Source organism: Callospermophilus lateralis, chromosome 4, assembly GCF_048772815.1.
Source record: "Callospermophilus lateralis isolate mCalLat2 chromosome 4, mCalLat2.hap1, whole genome shotgun sequence".
Lineage (NCBI taxonomy): Eukaryota > Metazoa > Chordata > Mammalia > Rodentia > Sciuridae > Callospermophilus > Callospermophilus lateralis.
In genome coordinates this window covers 114,593,673-114,613,646 of record NC_135308.1, presented here as the reverse complement: position 1 = coordinate 114,613,646, position 19,974 = coordinate 114,593,673, and the positions used below count along the sequence as shown (strand labels likewise).

At 34.9% G+C, this 19,974-nt stretch overlaps 1 protein-coding gene across 3 annotated transcripts in view; it reads right to left on the bottom strand.

Moving 5' to 3' along the window:
* Positions 1-19,974, bottom strand: part of Usp15 (ubiquitin specific peptidase 15) — a 116,568-nt gene that overhangs the window by 81,858 nt on the left and 14,736 nt on the right. For all 3 annotated transcript variants that reach the window (XM_076854804.1, XM_076854805.1, XM_076854807.1), the window contains exon 2: positions 5,399-5,526. In XM_076854804.1, the coding sequence (XP_076710919.1) occupies positions 5,399-5,526 (128 nt within the window). The remainder of the gene's footprint in view (positions 1-5,398; positions 5,527-19,974) is intronic.

The window sequence follows — 19,974 nt, the reverse complement described above, 5'->3', positions numbered from 1 at the left end:
CTCTCTGAAGGAAAAAGAAATATAGTCTCACTAGGCATCATGTACTATGAGACATACTACCACTCAAAAAGGAAATATCTGTCAATTTCAAAACAGCCCTATAAGAGAGATATCTCTAATATTAAAGATTAGAATATATACTCAGGGATATTGAGTAATTTACCCAAAGTAATTATAGGAAATTACATATACTGTAAAATGTTTTTTTATACAGATACTATAAAATGCTTTCTTACAGAAAATCAAGTTATCTCAGTTAATTTTCAAAGTAACAGTATGAAGAAGGTATCTCCATTTTATCTAGAAAATAGATTCAGGGATGTAGATTTAGGGATGACAAAAATCACACACAGAGAAAACTGCAGAGACTCAATTAAAACATAAATTTGTTTACTGATACCCATTTACACAGCATTATAATACACTGTCTTGAAAAAAACTTAGAAAGTTTTAAAATTATGTGCCAGAATCTAATAAGTAATTCATATCTAATAGAATAAAATAATCAACTCATTTTCAGGAGAGAACACATTTAAACTAAATACAGAACTGATATTTGCTGTGTCTCTGTATACTGATATATAACTGCAATACAATATACTATACATTTAAAAAATAGTTTGGTAAGTTTTGACGTTATCAAAATAAGTGTGAAATCATCACCACTAGCAAAATTATGAAAATCTCTCTTAACCCCAAGTTTGTGGCTCTTTATCATTTCTTCTTCCTGCCCATCTTGTCCTAAGAAAACTTATCTGTTTTACAATTCAGACTAACTTGCATTTTCTAGAATCATACATAAAAACAATATGCCCTGTTTTTGCTTTTTGTCAAGTTGTTATTATTTTGAGATCATCCATATTTTTACCTATCAACAGTTCATTCTTTCCTAAATGCTGAGTAGGATTTCATTATATGGATATACTATCATTTGTTTATCCAAGTGTTGATAGGCATTTGAAACTGTTCACAATTTTTTAAATTACAAAAAACACTGTGTGAACATTCATGTACAATTTTTCATACAGATAAATGCTTTTATTTCTCTTGGGTAAATGCCTGAGTAGAATGAATGTATACTATGGTAAATGTATGTTTAACTTGGAATTTCACTTGCTTTTTATTGTTGTCAACATTTTGTAAGGGTCAGTCTTTTAAATTCTGGTCATATTAATACATGTGTAGTAGTATCATACTGTGCATTTGTTTTGTGGTGCTGGGGATCAAACCCAAGGACTCAAGCATGCTAGGCAGGCACTCTACTACTGAGCTATATCTCCAGGCTCCCTTGTTGTGGTTTTAATTTTCATTCCTTTAATAATAATGAGGCTGAGCATCTTTATATGTGCTTTTTTAAAACTTTAACCCTTGTTTGGTAAAGCATTTGTTTGAATCATTTGCCTACCTTTCCCACTCTGCTGTATGTTTTCTTCAAAGTGAGTTTTATTCCATTGTGGTAAGAGAACATAAATTTTGCATGATTTGAATGCTTTTAACTTTACTGAGTTAGGTTTTATGGCCCAGAATACAGTCTATCTTGGTAAATATTCTGCATATATACCTGAAAAAAACTTTTATTCTGCTATTTTTTCAGTGGCATGTTCTATAATGTCAACCGAGTCAAGTTGAAACAAGCAAGTTACTGACTCCTTTTGCTTTGTTCTTAACTTCTGAAATCCAAACTATGCTAGGTCAGTCAGCGTTACTCAATTTTTCTTTGGGATTTAAGGATCTGTATATCTATTTTCCTTCCCAGATTCTCTTTTCTTCCTCCTTCAGAAATTGCTATAATGCATATATTAGTTTGCTTGATGGTGTCCCATAAATTCCTCAGGTTTTCTTTACTTTTTCATTCTTTTTGTTTCTCTGGTGGAATAATTTTAAATGATAAGTCTTCAAGTTTGTCAATTTTTTCTACTGGATTAAGTCTGTCTTTGAAGAACTCTATCGAATATTTCAGTTATTGTATTCTTCAGCTTTAAAATTAGTTTGGTTCTTCTTTATAATTTCTATCTCTTGGTTGATATTTTCATTTTCCTAACTCTGTTGTTTGTTCTCTGCAACTCACTGCACTTCTTCTAGACAACTGCTTTAGATTCTGTCATGCAGATCTCCATTTCTGGAAATTTACTTTGCTTCTTTCTGTTATTTTTCCCTGATGCTTTTTCTTTTTTTTAATGTGTTGTGTGTGGTGGGGCAGGAGGATCAAGGATTGAATTTAGGGTTGTTTAACTACTGAGTCATATCCCCAGCTTTGTTTTGTTTTTTATTTTGAGACAGGTATCAGTATTAAGTCCTGAGGGTCTTGGTAAACTGAACTCGTAATCCTCCTGCCTCAGCCTCCAGAGTCACTGGGATTACAAGTATGTGTCACCGTACAAGCTTCCCTGATTCTTTATATTCCTTGTAGTTTTGCATTTGGTGTTTGTGTAACTTATAAAAACAAACAAACAAACAAACAAAAAACCCAACCACCCCTTCTTAGTCTTTATGGATTAACTTTGACAGGAAAATACGTTCAGGGATCAGTGAGAACTTTTTCTTTGGATATGTCTTTTCTGTACCAGAATATGTAAATTCCTAATTGTAACTATTCATTGATTTCTTTTTATTCTATGAACCCATAATCTCTTCCTCCCTCTGATAACTGACTGCCACACCACAGGTCAAAATAATATAAAGGCATACTTCACTCCTCTTCCTTAGGGGATAATCCCCAGGGAATGTTCTGCGTATTCTCCCAACATTGTACAGCTATCACACCTGAAGCAAGTTACTGACTCCTTTTGCTTTGTTCTTAACTTCTGGAATCCAAACTGGGCTAGGTCAGTCAGGTGTAGTGAAACAAGCAGAAACTAGCCCTGTAGCTACTGAACTAAGTGGCAGGATGCTCCACTCTTCTCCTTTCCTGGGAGAAGACTCAGGTTCTAAGCCTTCTCTCAACCTCACAGAGACTTCTGACTGCAGCAACCACCCACACCTTTTCTTTTGTTAACTGCCCTCAGGTATCAGAACTATTCTCCTGGGCAGCACACTGAAAAGTGGGATGTTAAACCTGAACTTTCCTTTTTCTTTCTCCCAAAAGGAAGATGCCCTGCACCAACACAGTTTCTCTCTTGTTCTAACAGGCCAGCTTGGAGGAAGAGTCCATGTAAATAAAATAAAATTATTCTTCTTTCCTGTTTCAATATGTTTGTTTTCAGTTTTATGCTCATCTGGAGTATTGTAACTTTACTGGATCTGGTTTTCCCATAAAGGTGTTCTGGTCCATATGCCACTGTTAAATCAGTGTTTCTGTGGGGGAACAAGAAATGGAACTTTCTATTCTACTATATTATTGATATCACTCCTCATCATATTATTTAAATTATGCCCTTAGGAAGGTAGATATTAGGGATAATTAAGTCTCTTGATGAATTGTCCCATCCCATTCAGCATTATGAAGTGACCATCTATCTCTGGTAATGTGTTTTTGTTCTGAAACTTACTATTTGGTATTAATATGGCCATTTCAGTTTTCTTTTGATAGTGTTAGCATGAGCATTAATTTCCTACTGCTTCATAATAAATTACCAGTGGTTTAAAACAACACTCACAGTTCTGTGGGTCAGCAGTTCAGGTGGGCTCTGTCCTTAAGGTTTCATGAAGCTGAAGTCAAGATTGTCACCTGTGTTTAGGCACTTATCTAAAGGCGCTGGGAAAAATTCTGTCTTCAAACCTATTCAGGTTGTTGACAGAATTCATTTACTCATGGTTGCATATTTGAGATCACCATTTCTTTGCTGACTGTCTTGTTCCTATAGACCAGCAACGATGCACTGAGTCTTTTTTTTTTTTTTTCCTTTGAATTTAACTACTTCTGACACAAACAGAAAAAATTCTCTGCTTTTAAGGGCATATGTGATTAGATAAAGCTCACTTGGGATAATCTCTCCTCTGCCTTATAATCAATCATGGGAGTGATATCCTATTTACAAGTTCCATCTATTCAAAGGGCAGAGGATTATACCAGACAGTTGTTGGAGGTCAGTCTTATCAGCATGGCACATTTTTTTTCTGACTTTTTTCTTTTTTAGGTCTTAACTTTTTAATCTAATCTTATGGTCCCTACCTTTAATTAGGTTGTTTACAATCAGTGTGATCATTCACAGAGCTGTGTTTAAATCTACAACCTTTATTTGTTTTGCACTTGTCTCATCTATTTTTTGTCCACTTTTTGGAGGGAGGTTTTTTGTTTTGTTTTTTAAGATATTTCTTCTCACTGTGGGTCATATTTTCCTGCTTCTCTGCACACTGGGAAATATTTGTTTGAATCCAAGACATTATAAATATTATATTATACGGTGGATATTTTTCTATTACAATAATATTCCTTTATCCAAAAATTTGCTTAAGTTACTTGGAAACAGTTTGATGCTTTCAGTTTAGCAGTGAAAGAGAATTAATTTCACCCAACTGTAAGGATAAAACTGTTCTCAGTAGTTTATACTGTGAATTATTAGGTTTTACACTGGCTGCTGGGCATACCATTATTTTTGGTCCTAAGTCCTGACTGAGTGTTCCCTCAGATTCTTTTGGATGGTTCTTTTCCTGGCCTTAACAGCTTCCTCATACACATATGAAGATCAATAGTCAGTTAAAAGACAGAAGACAGATCCTCTGCAGATCTCTAGGTCTCTCTCTTAGAGATGTTCATTCTTCCCTGGTCTTCCTGAACTCAAATTTTGTCTCTTTAAGGGATACTTCGAGAGTCTTATCAGGTTTCTCCTTTCTGTGCTGCCTCCTGGAAATTTTCAATATAGAAAGCTGAAAGTAATTAACTCACCTGATTTTTACATCTCTCAGGGATCACCGTTTTTAGGTGCTTGATAACCAGTGTTCTGAGAATCACTATCTCATTTATTTTTTGTCAGAAGAGTAAGCTTGAGGTTTCTTCATTTTGGCCAGAAATGGAAGTTCTAGTACTTACGTTTCACTCCCTTTAAATGTAATGAGATACAGAGGGGCTGGCAAGTGGTGAGGGTGTAGAAGGATAATGCAAAAATTCAAGAAGGTAAACATATACTGGTTCTCTCAAAAAAAAAAAAAAAGTTTCCTATACTATAGGAAAAATACACGTGATATATATCATTTTCCTGAAACATTAAATAACACTGTGCTTTATAATTTACAATCTTCACTTCAAGGTTTGAACAATAAACCTTAATGAAAAAACAAAATTTGTCATAATACATAACAGTAACTAATTATCATAGAATAATCTGAGCTCATTAGGTCAACTCTATAATACAAAAAGAGAGTTCTAATTTGTTCATTTATTTACATTCCCATATTATAGTCATTGACATTTACATATTGCAATTTAACACATTCACAACTTAATGAAGAAAACAATGACCTTTGAGAAGTCCAGAGTTATCAATGGGTCCAGGATATACATTTTGATCTCCCATCTGGTATTTGTCCCAACTGTCAAAGCCAACATATTTTTTCCACTGTTTGAACCAGCGACTATCGACTAGGTACCTAGAAAAGAAAAGAAATTGGTTTAGGAAAATACCTGGAAACACAAGAACAGCAGAAGAGCTATCTATTTTTGATATTTCATTTTGTATTAAAGAACAAGCCTATCTCAAAGGATTACTGAGAATTACTGTAATACCACCCAGCATTTAGAAGAAAAATACTTCATTTATATCTGTATAAGTACTATTTCTATTATTCTATGCTATTTGAGGATAGGTATTGACATGAAAATGTCATTTTACAAAGATGCAAATAACAGGTATTCAAGAAAATACTTATTAATTAAACAAAAGTTCAAATAATTATAAGAATCAATCAATATAGTTTTAAAATTCAATGTGGTAAAAAAAGAAATATTAAAAAATGGCTCTTTTCCAGAAACTTATACAGTATTTCATATACTTTAATGTGTTTTGCTTTTTTTGAGGGAAGGAAAACCTTGTTATTAAGAGCTTGCAAAGTTGATCAAAATAATTATAATTAAACTTAAAAAATATTAAAAATAAGGTTTTTTTTAACAACAAAAATTAGTAACAATATTATCCCTGACTGTTCTTATACAGTAGTAAAATCTGCTGGGGCATTTTCCTCATATTTAACTGGGTTCAGCTGCAAACAAAAGCAAAAGTGAAGGTTTGTGAGATGTTTATAGCTCATGTGTGTAATAATACAGATTTTCAGGAGATCATCATCCTAATGCTTCTGGGCTTATTACATACGACACTATAGGAATAAAAACCCACAATTATGTCTGAAAATAACTAAAGCAAAGGCACCCAAGTAGCAAAACCCCATAATTCTTTAAGAATATTCATAAGCATTTTAACTTCCTGAATGTGAATATACAGAATTATCTATGTACCAATATTCCAAATCCACTGTCAGAGTTATGCAACTGGAAGAATCGTGGAACTTAAGATTTGTTGAAAAAGGAAATGAGGCACTAGGTCTTGAGAAAACACTGTTTTCTAAAATCATATTTGGAAAAAAATTTTTTTTAAAATATTTTTTTAAGAGAGAGTGAGAGAGTGAGAGAGAGAGAGAGAGAGAGAGAGAGAATCTTTCTAATATTTATTTTTTAGTTATCGGCGGACACAACATCCCCGCCTGTACGTGGTGCTGAGAATCCAACCCGGGCCGCACGCATGCCAGGCGAGCGCGCTACCACTTGAGCCACATCCCCAGCCCCGGAAAAAAAAAATTTTTAATGAAATAAATCATACTTGGTTGAAAACTACTCCCTATCTGTGGTATGCTGCTTGCCGAGCATGTGCAAGGTCTGGGTTCAATACCTACTACTGAAAAAAAGTATACACTGTGTAACATTAAAATCAGGGTAAACATCTTTTCAAACATTTATCATTTCTTCAAAAAAAGAAAAAGAAAAAAAGAAATCAACTCACTAAAACATTTTTAGACTTTGTCCTTCCCTGAAATTTAAATACATGTTTTCCCCATGAATTTTATAATCAGTTTATTAGTTTCAACTGAAACTGCATTAAACTGAAAGGTTAATTTGGGAGAATTGGCTTCTTTACAATGATGAGCCTTCTGATCCATAGGCACAGAATCTCTCCCCATTATTTAGGTACGATTTAACATCTTTCAATAAATGTTATTATTTTTTCCCCATAAAGATCTTAAGCTGTTGAATTTATTCTTAGGAACCTCAGTATTTCTGCTATGTGAATTTTACTTTTTTAATTGTTACATTTTACAACTTTGTAGTTGATGCATAAAAATACTACATATTTGTGGCATGTCATGTGACACTCTGACACAAGTATACACTGTGTAATGTTAAAATCAGGGTAAACATCTTTTCAAACATTTATCATTTCTTCATAGTGAAAACATTCAAGATCTTTTCTTGTAGCTTTTAAAAAAATTTTTTTTAGTTCCAGATGAACACAATACCTTTATTTATTTATTTCCATGTGGTTCTGAGGATCAAACTCAGTGCCTCACACATGCTAGGCAAGCACTCTACCACTGAGCTACAACCCCAGCCCTTCTTCTAGCTTTCTGACATACACAGTATATTATCTATAGTCACCCTAGGGCAACAGCACACTAAAACTTCTTACTTCCTAACTATAATTTACTACATGCTGATCAATCTCTCCCCAACTTTTCCTTTCCCAGCCACCTACTATTACTTTCAACTTTTATGAAATTAAAACTTGTTTTAGATTTCACATGAATGAAATCATGTGGTATTTACCTTTCTATACACAGCTTATTTTACTTAACAAAATTATCTGTGGTTCCACCCATGTTGTTGCAAATGACAGGATTTCATCCTTTTTCTAATAGCTCAAAAGTACTCCACCACTGTGAATATGTACCACATTTTCTTTACCCATTCATCAGTTGATGGGCACAGTGTTGTTCCAACAAATGATTAATTTTTTAAAAGTTATTAATCTTTTAAAATAGTAAATAAAAATAAAACAGACACCAGCATCCCTATTAATAGCTCTATTTGATTGTACATTTCCTTGAATTTTTCTATAAAAAGTCATTTTGTTGCAACAATAATGTGTTTTCCCTTTTTCTTTCTAATTCTGCTTTCCTTGTCTAATCACTGACTAGAACTTCAAAAATAATATAAGTGAAGACAAGACATTTTTGTAATAATGTTAATAGTAATATCTAAAGTTTCACATTAGGTAAGATAATTTTTGCTGTAGGTTTATAAAAAACATTTTTAGTTGTAGATGGACACAATATCTTTATTTCATTTATTCAGCTTTTTTATGTGGTGCTGGGGATCAAACCCAGTGCTTCATGCATGCTAAGCAAGTGCTCTACCACTGAGCCACAACCCCAGCCCTATTGATTTATTTTTATGTGGTGCTGAGGATCAAACCCAGTGCCTTACATGTGCTAGGCAAGCGCTCCATCACTGAGCAACAACCCTAGCCCGTTTTTTTGTTTTCTTAAATAAGTTTGAGAAGTTCCTCTCTACTTAACATTTGTGTAGACTACCATAATTAATTGCTGAGTGTGTGAAATTTTTCTGCATTAATGTTTTTCCCCTTACTGAACAAAATTAGGGTAGCTTTTCCTTTTTTTTTTTTTTTTTTTGTAACTTAACTACTGAGTCACTAAGTTGCTTGGGGCCTTGCTAAATTGTGAGACTGGCCTTAAACTTGCGATCCTTCTCACTTGGTCTCCCAAATGCTGGGATAAAGGTTTGTAGCACCATACCCAGCACTAGCTTATGAAAGTAGTTTGAAAGGACAGATTAATCTGTTCCTTTATGATGTGGCATACTTGTATGAAAAGCTGTTGGAGGGTAGATTTTGATCTCTAGTTAATTTTCTTAAATACTGACTTTTGCATTTAAAATGGAAACACAGATTTCCCAGTTCATTTTCTTAAATAGCTAATGTCACATGCTTGAAAAATAGAAATAGACTTGAGATAATGTTACTACTATAATTACAAATGTCATTTCCAAACCTTATGTTGCAAACTATTTGTGGAATAGTATCAAAATTCAATGTATATTTACTTAAGAGATATTTCTTAAAGATGGGATCTTATCTCCAAAGTATTTAATGAATCCTTTACAGTTATACTGGAGGTTTGTAATTGGTAGTATTTATCTGCTGTCACAACATCAGTAGATCAACTCTCTTTCCTAGATTCTTGAAGTGACTTTCTCTATAATGATATGAAGTATAAAGTATTACTTTCTCATTTAATGATATTGAGTTGCATTCAGTACTACCTTCACTTGAAAATGGGCATTATATTCTATTACATTATATTCTATTATATTCTGTGGGAATGAAACATCAGAGAAACAGAAATAATAGAGGCATCTATTAAAAAAACAAAACAAAAACAAAACCATGGAAATCTTATTAGGTATACACAAGTAAGATAAGATTAGATGAAGTAGACAAGTAAATTAAAAAATTATATTTCAAGGTCTCTGTAAATTTGTTGTCCCATAAAAATTCTACCCCTCAATCTATGAAATCTGCTAAAATCTCAATAGTTTCAACAAAACAGAATCAATCACAAAGATTATAAATAAATGAACAAAGCTGAATTTATACATTCTCAATAGCACTCAGTATGCCTTTGGGGTCTGGACAAACCAAATCTTTGCTTCTGTGTTACATTTTGAATAGTTATAAAATCCTTAACATTGCTTCAAAGATCTTGGGTGATCTGCCCCTACCTACTCCTTCAGTTGCAGCTGGAACCACTTTCTTTGTGTTAAGTTCCTGCTATAAGAAAGAGCCTTCTTTCAGTTCTTCAACACACTGTTTTCTGGCTCATGGCTCCTTTTGCCTAAAATACTCTCTCTTTCCCCCAAACACAAAACACAAATAGCATGAGTTTGGGTCCCCCTGATAAAATCTGTATGTTAAAGTCTTAACTCCCAAGATATTAGGAGATGATAAGGTAATAAGAGCAGAGCTCTCTCTCTCTTTTAATATATATATATTTTTTAGTTGTAGTTGGTCACAATACCTTCATTTTATTTATTTTTATGTAGTGCTGAGGATCAAACCCAGGGCCTCGCATGTGCTAGGGTGAGCATACTACCGCTGAGCCACGATCCTACCCTGAGTAGAGCTCTCTTGAATGAGATTTGTGTTTTTATTAAAAAAAGTCTCAGATCTCATTCCATCCACCCTATGAAGAAGACCTATGAAGCAGAAAGTGGGCCCTCACCACATTCTGAATGTGTCAGCATTTTGCCATCTTGGATTTATCAGCCTTCCACAACTATGAGAAATAACTCCCTGTTGTTTCTTAAAGTTTCTTCTTGATACTTTGTTATAGGAGCTTGAATGGGCCAAGACTTTTTCTTTTAGCTAATTCCTACAGACTTTCACAAATCAGCCTAAATGACACTTTCTCAGGGATTACTTCTCTAAGCCTCTACCTACTTCCTCTGAGTTTGGAAGATGGCAATCTCTACTACATACCAAGACTCTTTATTAGGTTATAAAAATTACTTTTAATAATAAAAGTTTGAGTTTTATTCCTGCAAACTTCTCAGCACTTCAATATATTGTTTCACTTATTCCTTAATTACCCGTTGATTTAGGTACTATTATCATAATTTCATAGGTGGATCACACAAGCCCACAGAAATTAACATATCAAAGGTTATAAAGTACAAGAGCTGTGATTAAGAAAATGTGATACTGGCAAACACAGAAGCAAAAAAAAAAAAAAACAAACAGTGAAAAAGCACAAAGAAATAAGAACTAGACTTGCATATATGTGAATACATGATAGATCTCAAAAGCATCATTACAGACTATTGGGGAAAGAAGAACTACCTCTATTAAAAAATACTGAGACAGGCCTGCACTGCTACCGCCATTGCTGCTGTCAGCCTGAGGTCGCCTGGAGGTCTTCCTGGGCTGTCGAGGTGTTTTCACTGGGCACGGTCTTGGTTACCTCGGGCTCAAATTCTGACACTACCTCCATGGTCACTGCCACTGAACTGGAAGTCTCCTGTCAATCAACCACCACCTGCACCACTACCGCCACTGCTGGGCCTCTGATTCCACTGCTTCCAACCTGAGGTCGCCTGGAGGTCTTCTTTCTGGGTGCTGCTGTCATGGAAGAAACCGCTGCTCCAGATGCAACTGAAGCTGACACTGCTGCTTACCCCCAGAGATCTCCTGGTGATATTGCCCCCACACCTGCAGTTGCAGCTACTGATGACCTGCTGTCTGCTGCCACAAACACTGTTACCATGGCCAAGAGGACTGCTTCAGGAGAGACTCCAGGTTTGGTTGCTCATGGCTGCACCCATTTTGGGACACCAGCCAGGGCCTGGGGCCTGGGTGACAGTAGGTTTACCTTAACCAGCCTCTGTCTGGGGACTCCAGCTGGGACCTGCAAGTCCAGTGTGGGGGTGTCTGTGGGTTTGGAGCAGCCTGGGGTCTTCCTCCTGAGAGTGCTGGTGGCCCCTGTCTTGCTGCTGCATCTCGGGGTTGCTCCTTTGCATGAGTATATCCCTGGTGGTCTCTCAGCAAGTAGGAGCAACATTGAGATCTTGGGACTGCAGCATAGCCAAGCCTGAGGTATCTGAAGAACAGATTGGTGGTATAGAGACTGGGTTTGCAAGGGTTGATCTGAGTTTGGTGATCCTGAGAGATGTCAGAGACAGGTCTGAGAAACTGCTAAACACTGACAGAGAGGTTCGACTTTCCAGCAAGATTTACTTTATTTTTTGATTCACTAATCTCTCTACCATATTTGGAACAGGATGTTTTTTTATGCATCAGTGTGTGGAGGACAATGACATATGAAGAGTGTTTTGCATTTTTGTTGTATTCTTCTGTCTTTAATATTTTCTCTTTGTTTGTATTCTTCCTCTCTCTTGTCTATTTTCTTTCCAATTTTTCTCCAACCAACAGCCAATCTTTGTCAGCTCCTCTTCCACTCTTCCTGTGAATTTTTACTTCTAGCTTCTCTCTTGCTCCCTCGTGAATATTGCATACTACACTGCCTATTTTCTTATCCACCATTTGAAATTGTAAATCGTTTTAATATTCTGTTTATACTGTGGATAGTTATTGAACTCATCATTTTGGTTTAACGTGAGAAAGCAGTAGAGGCTTTAGTGGGAGCTATCAGGTTTAAGGCTATATATTGTGTACACTGGGTGCTGTTGATATTGGTCTTACCAGTAAAGGTGAGGTGATGGAAATTTTCAGGGACACTATAGGGCTACAGGGTAGAATTTATCCTGCCTTTGATCCATACTTTTAGATGGGAAAACACACTAACAACATTTAAAAAACAAGGGAATTAAGCACCCCAAACAAACCATGATGCTTCAACAACAGAAGCTACTGATAACAAAGTAGAAGAAATGTCTAAGAAGGAGTTCAGATTGTACATAGTTAAATTGATATGAGAAGTAAAGGATAGTATAAGGAGTAAAATCAAAGAAAAAATATAGGAAGTGAAAGACCTCTTGAATAAAGAGAGATTGTGGAAAAAAAAAAAAAACCCAAGCAGAAATCCTCAAAATGAAAGAATCAGTAAACCAAATTATAAATTCAATAGAATGCATAATCAACAGACTAGACCACTTGGAAAACAGAACTTCAGACAATGAAGACAAAATATGTAATCTTGAAAGTAGACTTGAGAACACAGAGAAGATAAGAAACCATGAACAGAACATCCAAGAATTATGGGATTACATGAAAAGACCAAATTTAAGAGTTATTGGGATAGATGAAGGAGGAGAGATACAAACCAAAGGAATGTACAATCTTTTCAATTATATAATAGCAGCATTTTCCCCAAACCTAAAGAATGGAATGGAAGACCAAATACAAGAGGCTTACAGGACCCCAAACGTACAAAATCACAGCAGACCCACACCAACACACATTATAATGAGAATGACTAAAACAGGATAAAGATAAAATCTTAAAGGCTGTGAGAGAAAACAATCAAAGTACTTATAGGGGGAAATCAATTTGGCTCTTAACTGATTTCTCAACCCAGACCCTCAAAGCTAGGAGGTCCTAGAATAATATATTTCAAGTTCTAAAAGAAAACAGATGCCAACCAAGAATTTTATGTCAGAAAAATTTTTTCATATTTTAAACTGAAATAAAAACATTCCATGATAAACAAAAATTAAAAGAATTCACAACTAGAAAGTCTACACTACAAAGCATTCTCAACAAAATATTCCATGAGGATGAAGTGAAAAAAAAAAAAAAAAAGTGAAAACCAGAAAAGGAAGGATCTACACTAAAGGGATATTGAACCTAATGAGAAACTAAGACAAATCAAAAACCAGAAATAAATCAAAATGACAGGGAATATAAATCTCATCTCCATAATAACCGTGAATGTTAAGGCCTAAACTCATCAATCAAAAAACATGGACTGGCAGATTGGATTAATGAAAAATCAAATACAAGAGGCTTACAGGACCCCAAAGCAAGACCCAACAATATGCTGTCTTCAAAAGACTCACCTCATGGGCAAAGACATCCACAAACTGAAGGTGAAAGGATGGGGACAATATTATCACTCATATGGATTGCGTAAACAAGAAGGGTTACCATTCTCATTTCAGATAAAGTAGACTTCAAACCAAAGTTCATCAGAAGACACAAGGACATTTCACACTTCTTAATGGAAGTATATATAAGCAGGACATAACAATTATAATACTTATGCCCCAAACAAACGAGCATCAAACAAACCCTTCTCAATTTCAAGAGTCAAACAGATCGCAATACAATAATACTGGATGACATTAACACACCTGTCTTACTACAGGACAGATCTTCCAAACAAAAACTAAACAGGGAAACTATAGAACTAAATAATACAATCAATAATTTAGACTTAATAGACATATATAGAATATTTCATCCATCAACAAGCAAATATATTTTCTCAGCAGCACACTGCTCCTTCTCTAAAACAGACCATATGGTATGCCACAAAGCAACTCTTAGTAAATACAAAAGACAGAGATAATACCCTGCATTCTATCAGACCACAATGCAATGAAATTAGAAATCAACAATAAAATAAAAAATAGAAACTACTGTAACAAATGGAGACTAAATAATACACAATTTAATAATGAATGAATAGTAGAAGAAATCAAGGATGAAATACAAAATTTTTATAAGTAAATGAGAACACTGATACAACATATCAAAATCTCTGGGTCACTATGAAGGCAGTACTAACAGGAAAGTTTATTATAATGAGTGCGTTCATTAAAAGAATAAAAAGTCACAAATAAATGACCTAACCCTACATCTCAAAGCCTTAGAAAACGAAGAACAAATCAACACCAAAAGCAGAAGACAGGAAATAATTAAAATCAGAGCTGAAAGCAATAAAATCGAAACAAAAAAAAATTGAAAAAATTGACAAAACAAAAAGTTGGTTCTTTGAAAAAATAAATAAAGCAGATAACCCCCTGGCCATGCTAATGAAGACAAAAAGAGAGAAAACTCAAATTACTAAAATACAAGATGAAGAAGGAGATATCACACATCTGAAATATAGAAGATAATTAGAAACTATTTTGAAAATTTATACTATAATAAAATAGAAAATATCGAAGACATCGACAATTTCTAGAGACATATGACCTACCCAATCCGAATGAGGAAGTCATACAAAATTTAAACAGATCAATATCAAGAAATGAAATAGAAAAACTATATCAAAAGCCTATCAACTGGGGCTGGGGCTCAGAGGTAGAGTGCTCACCTAGCATGCTCACTGGGTTCAATCCTCAGCACTACATAAAAAAATGAAATAAAGATATTGTGTCCACGTATAACTAAAAAAATATTGAAAAAAAAAAAAAGCCTAGCAACCAAGAAAAGCCCAGAGCCAGATGGATTCTCAGCCAAGTTTTATAAGACTTTCAAAGAAGAATTAACACCAATACTCCTCTCAAAGTATTCCACGAGATAGAAAAGGAGGAAATCTTTCCAAACTCATTCTATGAGGCTAATATCATCACCCTGACACCAAAACCAAACAAAGACACATCAAGGAAAGAAAACTTCAGACCAATATCCCTGATGAACATAGATGCAAAAATTTTCAATGAATCCTGGCAAATCACATACAAAAACATACTAAAAAGATAGTGCACCATAATCGAGTGGTTTTCATCCCAGGGATGCAGGGTTGGTTCAACATATGGAAATCAATAAATGTAATTCATCATATTAATAGACTTAAAAACAACATCATATGATTATTTCAACAGATGCAGAAAAAGCATTTGACAAAATACAGCATTCATGTTCAAAACACTAGAAAAACTAGGGATGTAGGAACATACCTCAACATTGTAAAAGCTGTGTATGATAAACACAAGGCCAACATCATTCTAAATGGAGATAAATTGAAAGCATTCCTGCTAAAAACTGGAACAAGACAAGGACGTCCTCTTTCACTACTTCTATTCAACATCATCCTTGAAACTCTAGCCAGAGCAATTAGACAAAAGAAAGATATTAAAGGGATACAAATAGGTAAAGAAGAACTCAAACTATCACTATTTGCTGATGACATGATTCTATATCTAGAAGATCCAAAAAATTCCACCAGAAAACTTCTAGAACTAATAAATGAATTCAGCAAAGTAGCAGGATATAAAATCAATACTCATAGATGAAAACTACAGAACACTAAAGAAAGAAATTGAAGAAAACCTCGGAAGATTGAAAGATCTCATGCTCCTGGATAGGCAGAATTAATATTGTAAAAATGGCCATACTACCAAAACCGTTATACAGATTTAATGCAATTCCTATTAAAATCCCAATGATATTCTTCATAGAAATTGGAAGAGCAATCATGAAATTCATTTGGAAAAATAAGGGACTCAAAGCAATCCTTAGAGAGAAAAATGAAGCAAGAGGTAAAACAATACCAGACCTTAAACTATACTATAGAGCTAGTAACAAAAACAGCATGGTAGTGGCACCAAAACAAACTTGTAGACCAATGGTACAAAATAGAGGAGATAGACACAACAGAGGACACAGAGACAAACCCACATAAATACAGTTATCTCGTACTAGACAAGGGTGCCAAAAAACATTCGCTGGAGAAAAGATAGCCTATTCAACAAATGGTGCTGGCAAAACTTGAAATCCATATATAGCAAAATGAAATTAAATCCCTAACTCTCACCTTGCACAAAAGTCAACTTAAAGTAGATCAAAGTCTTAAGCACTAGAACAGAGACCCTGCACCTAACAAAAGACGAAATAAGCCCAAATCTGCACCATGTCAGCTTAGGATCCGACTTCCTTAACAAGACTAAAGCACAAGAAGTAAAACCAAGAATCAATAAATGAGATGGATTCAAATTAAAAAGCTTCTTCTCAGCAAAGGAAACCATGAATAACGTGAAGAGAGAGCCTACAGATTGGGAGAACATCTTTATCACACGCACCTCCGACAAAGCATTAATTTCTAGATATATAAAGAACTCAAAAAAACTTAACACCAAAAAAAAAAATATATATATATATATATCCCAATCAATAAGTGGGCTAAGGAACTGAAAAGACACTTCACAGAAGAAATACAATCAATCAACAAATATATGAAAAAGTGTTCAACATCTCTAGCAATTAGAGAAATGCAAATCAAAACTATTCTAAGATTTAATCTCATTCCTGTCCGAATGGCAATCGTCAAGAATACAGGTAACAATTAATGTTGGTGAGGATGTGATGAAAAAGGTACACTCATACGTTGCTGGTGGGACTGCAAATTGGTACAACCACTATGGAAAGCAGTATGGAGATTCCTCGGAAAACTGGGAATGGAACCACCATTTGCTCCAGTTATCCCACTCCTTGGTTTATACCCAAAGGACTTAAAATCAGCATACTATAGTGACACAGCCACATCAATGTTTATAGCAGCTCAGTTCACCTACTCAATGAGAATATTACTCAGTTTTAAGGAAGACTAAAATTATGGCATTTGCCAGTAATGGCTGGAGTTAGAGAATATCATGCTGAGGCAAAATAAGCCAATCCCACAAAACCAAAGGCCAAATGTTTTCTCTAATATGCGGATGCTAATTCACAATAAGGCACTGGGGGTGGGGTGGGTGGGGTGGGGGGCACTAGGGAAGAACACCATTACCTTAGATTAGGCAGAGGGAAGTGATGGGAGGGGAGAGAAGGGGATGTGGGCATAGGAAAGACAGTAAAATGAAACAGACATTATTACTGTGTGTGTATGTGTGTGTGTGTGTCTACATGACTAATATGATTCTGCAACATTTACACTCAGAAAAATGAGAAATTATATCCCATCTACATATGATATATCAAAGTACATAAATGCATTCTGCTGTCATGTATAACTAATGAAAACAAACTAAAAAATATTGAGACAATGAACCACATACATGGGAAAAAAACAAATTACAGCTCTACTTTATACATGCAGTCAGCTCTGCTCTAATGCTTGTTTTGAAAACTTGAATGTGTTAGAATGCAATTGTTATATTAAATAAATGGAAACCACAATGAGGCTTGTCTCACCTGTTAGGATAGCTATTATTAAAAAAGCAAAGGTTAACAACTGTTGGTGGTATGTAGAGAAACTGGAATTCTTGTTCTCTTGGTAGGAATGTAAAATGGTGCATTAGCTACGGAAAACAAGTGGAGGTTCCTCAAAAAACAAACATCCAAAATAAATTAAAATCAAGATCTGGAAGACATATACACACTTCCATGTTCCATGCAGCATTTTTTACAATAGCCAATAGAACTAAAAATTCTACCTATAGATGAATGGATATAGAAAAATGAGGCACATATATATGATGCAACAGTATTTAGTCTGAAAAAAGAAGGAAATCCCGTATATATAGCAATGTGGATGGACCTGGAATACATTATGCTAAATAAAATAAACCAGACAAAAATACAAATATACATGATTCTACTTATATGAGGCATCTAATATAGTCTTACTCTCAAAAGCCCAGAGTGGAATGGTAGGTTGCAGAATAGGGAAGGAACTTGGGGGGGCGGGGGCGATGAAGAAATACATTGCTGTTCAATGGATATAAAGTGTTGAGAGCCACAGCCAAAGGGGTCCCAGCAAACTTTCAGACTGCCAGCTGATGAGCTGAAGGGGCCCCAGCAAACTTTCAGACTGCCAGCTGATGATTGGCTCACAGCGGCCCCAGCAACATATAGCTGATTGGCTCCCCTGCGGTGAAGCTCATTGGGCTGTTCCCCTGCCCTTTCAGGCCACGGAGCTGCTCATTGGGGGACTTTTTGGCTCCACCCATGCGACCCAGCCAATCGGCCTCAAGAGGAAGAGGATTGTGGGAGGTGTGGAGGCTGGTGGTTGTGGAGTGTGGCTGGTGGGAAGCCGGTAGTGGCAGTTGGGCTCTGAGGGTTTTTTCCTGAGGAGCTGTTTTGTTTGGCTTGTGTGGTTCTAAAAATAAAGTTAGTTTCTTTTGACAAGTGGCTCCTGAATTGTGCCCAGCCAGACTGCGGCAATAAAGTTTTAGTAATGCAAGATGAATAAGCCCAAAAGATTTATTGTACAACATTGTGCCTATAGTTAACAATGATGTAAAAATGGAATGTAGCTCTTGTATCAAGTATTAACACAATAAAAACAGATATATTAGGGAATAATTTGAATTACAATGAGCATTGTGTACTTAAGCACTATTTAACTCACAAGCAAGGCCGGATTAGGTGAGGCAAGTAAAATGTCTAGAGACCCTGAGAATGAATATCGCCTTGGTGCATTATCCTAGTCCTAACTCTACCTCAAATACTATGTAAACACAGAAAATTACCCATCTGTACTGAGCTTCATAGGAATGCACAAACACATCTCAAACATCTACCTACTCAGAATGTTCTCTACACCAGAGAAGGTGCTCAGCCTCATTAGCAATGGGGAAAAAGCAAATTAATATCTGAAACAGATGCACATATATGCACATATGTTATTAAACCTGTAGAAGATGTGTACTAACAGGAATTTTTATACTGCCAGTAGGGGGGACTCATGGGTTACGCAAGAACCCTCACTTTGGAAAGCAATTTGGCAAGATCTATTAAAGATGAAGATATGCATTCCATACAATCATGTTTTGATATTGTTAAGTTCTACCCCTACAGAACGTTTGCACACATTTATAAGAATAAAACTATAATAATATTTACTGCACCATAATATATAAGAATGAAAATTGGAAAAATCTAATATGCATTATTCATACCATGAAATACTAAATAAAAACTGAAGTAAGAACTACAACTACATATAACATGAGAAAAAAAAAAAAAAAAAAAAACAATGTTGAACGAAAAAAGGAAGCTGTAAAATTGTACATGCAATATAATACAAGTATATGAGACGAGTACAACTACATGAAAATTTAAAAGATACTAGATATTATTTATAAATGAATGCATAAGTAGTAAAGTATAAATAAAGAGAATTATAAAATTCAGTTTCAGAATAATGGCTTCCTCAGCAAGAAAGGAAGGGAATGAGATTAGGGAAACATGTAGGGAGATTCAACTGTATTTATAATATTTCATTTTTAAACTAACATGGGGGTATACAAGTGTTTTATTGTATTTTTCTTTATATTCTTCTGTCTTCATAAAATATTACAATTAAGAATGAATAAATTTTTCTGGTTAATGTGAATAATAAGTTTATATGCACATCAAGCGACGGCACATATGTACAATCACATGTACTATAAACTATGAATAATATTAAGGCCACCAAAACTGATAGGGTTAAATGACAATTAGATGAAATTTTAAGCAGAAAAGCAAGAAAAACAATTATAAATAGCAGATTAGCTTTCTTTTTAGTTGGGATCAAAAATATACACAGTAAATTTAATAAAATTTATATCACTTTGGCTTACAACTA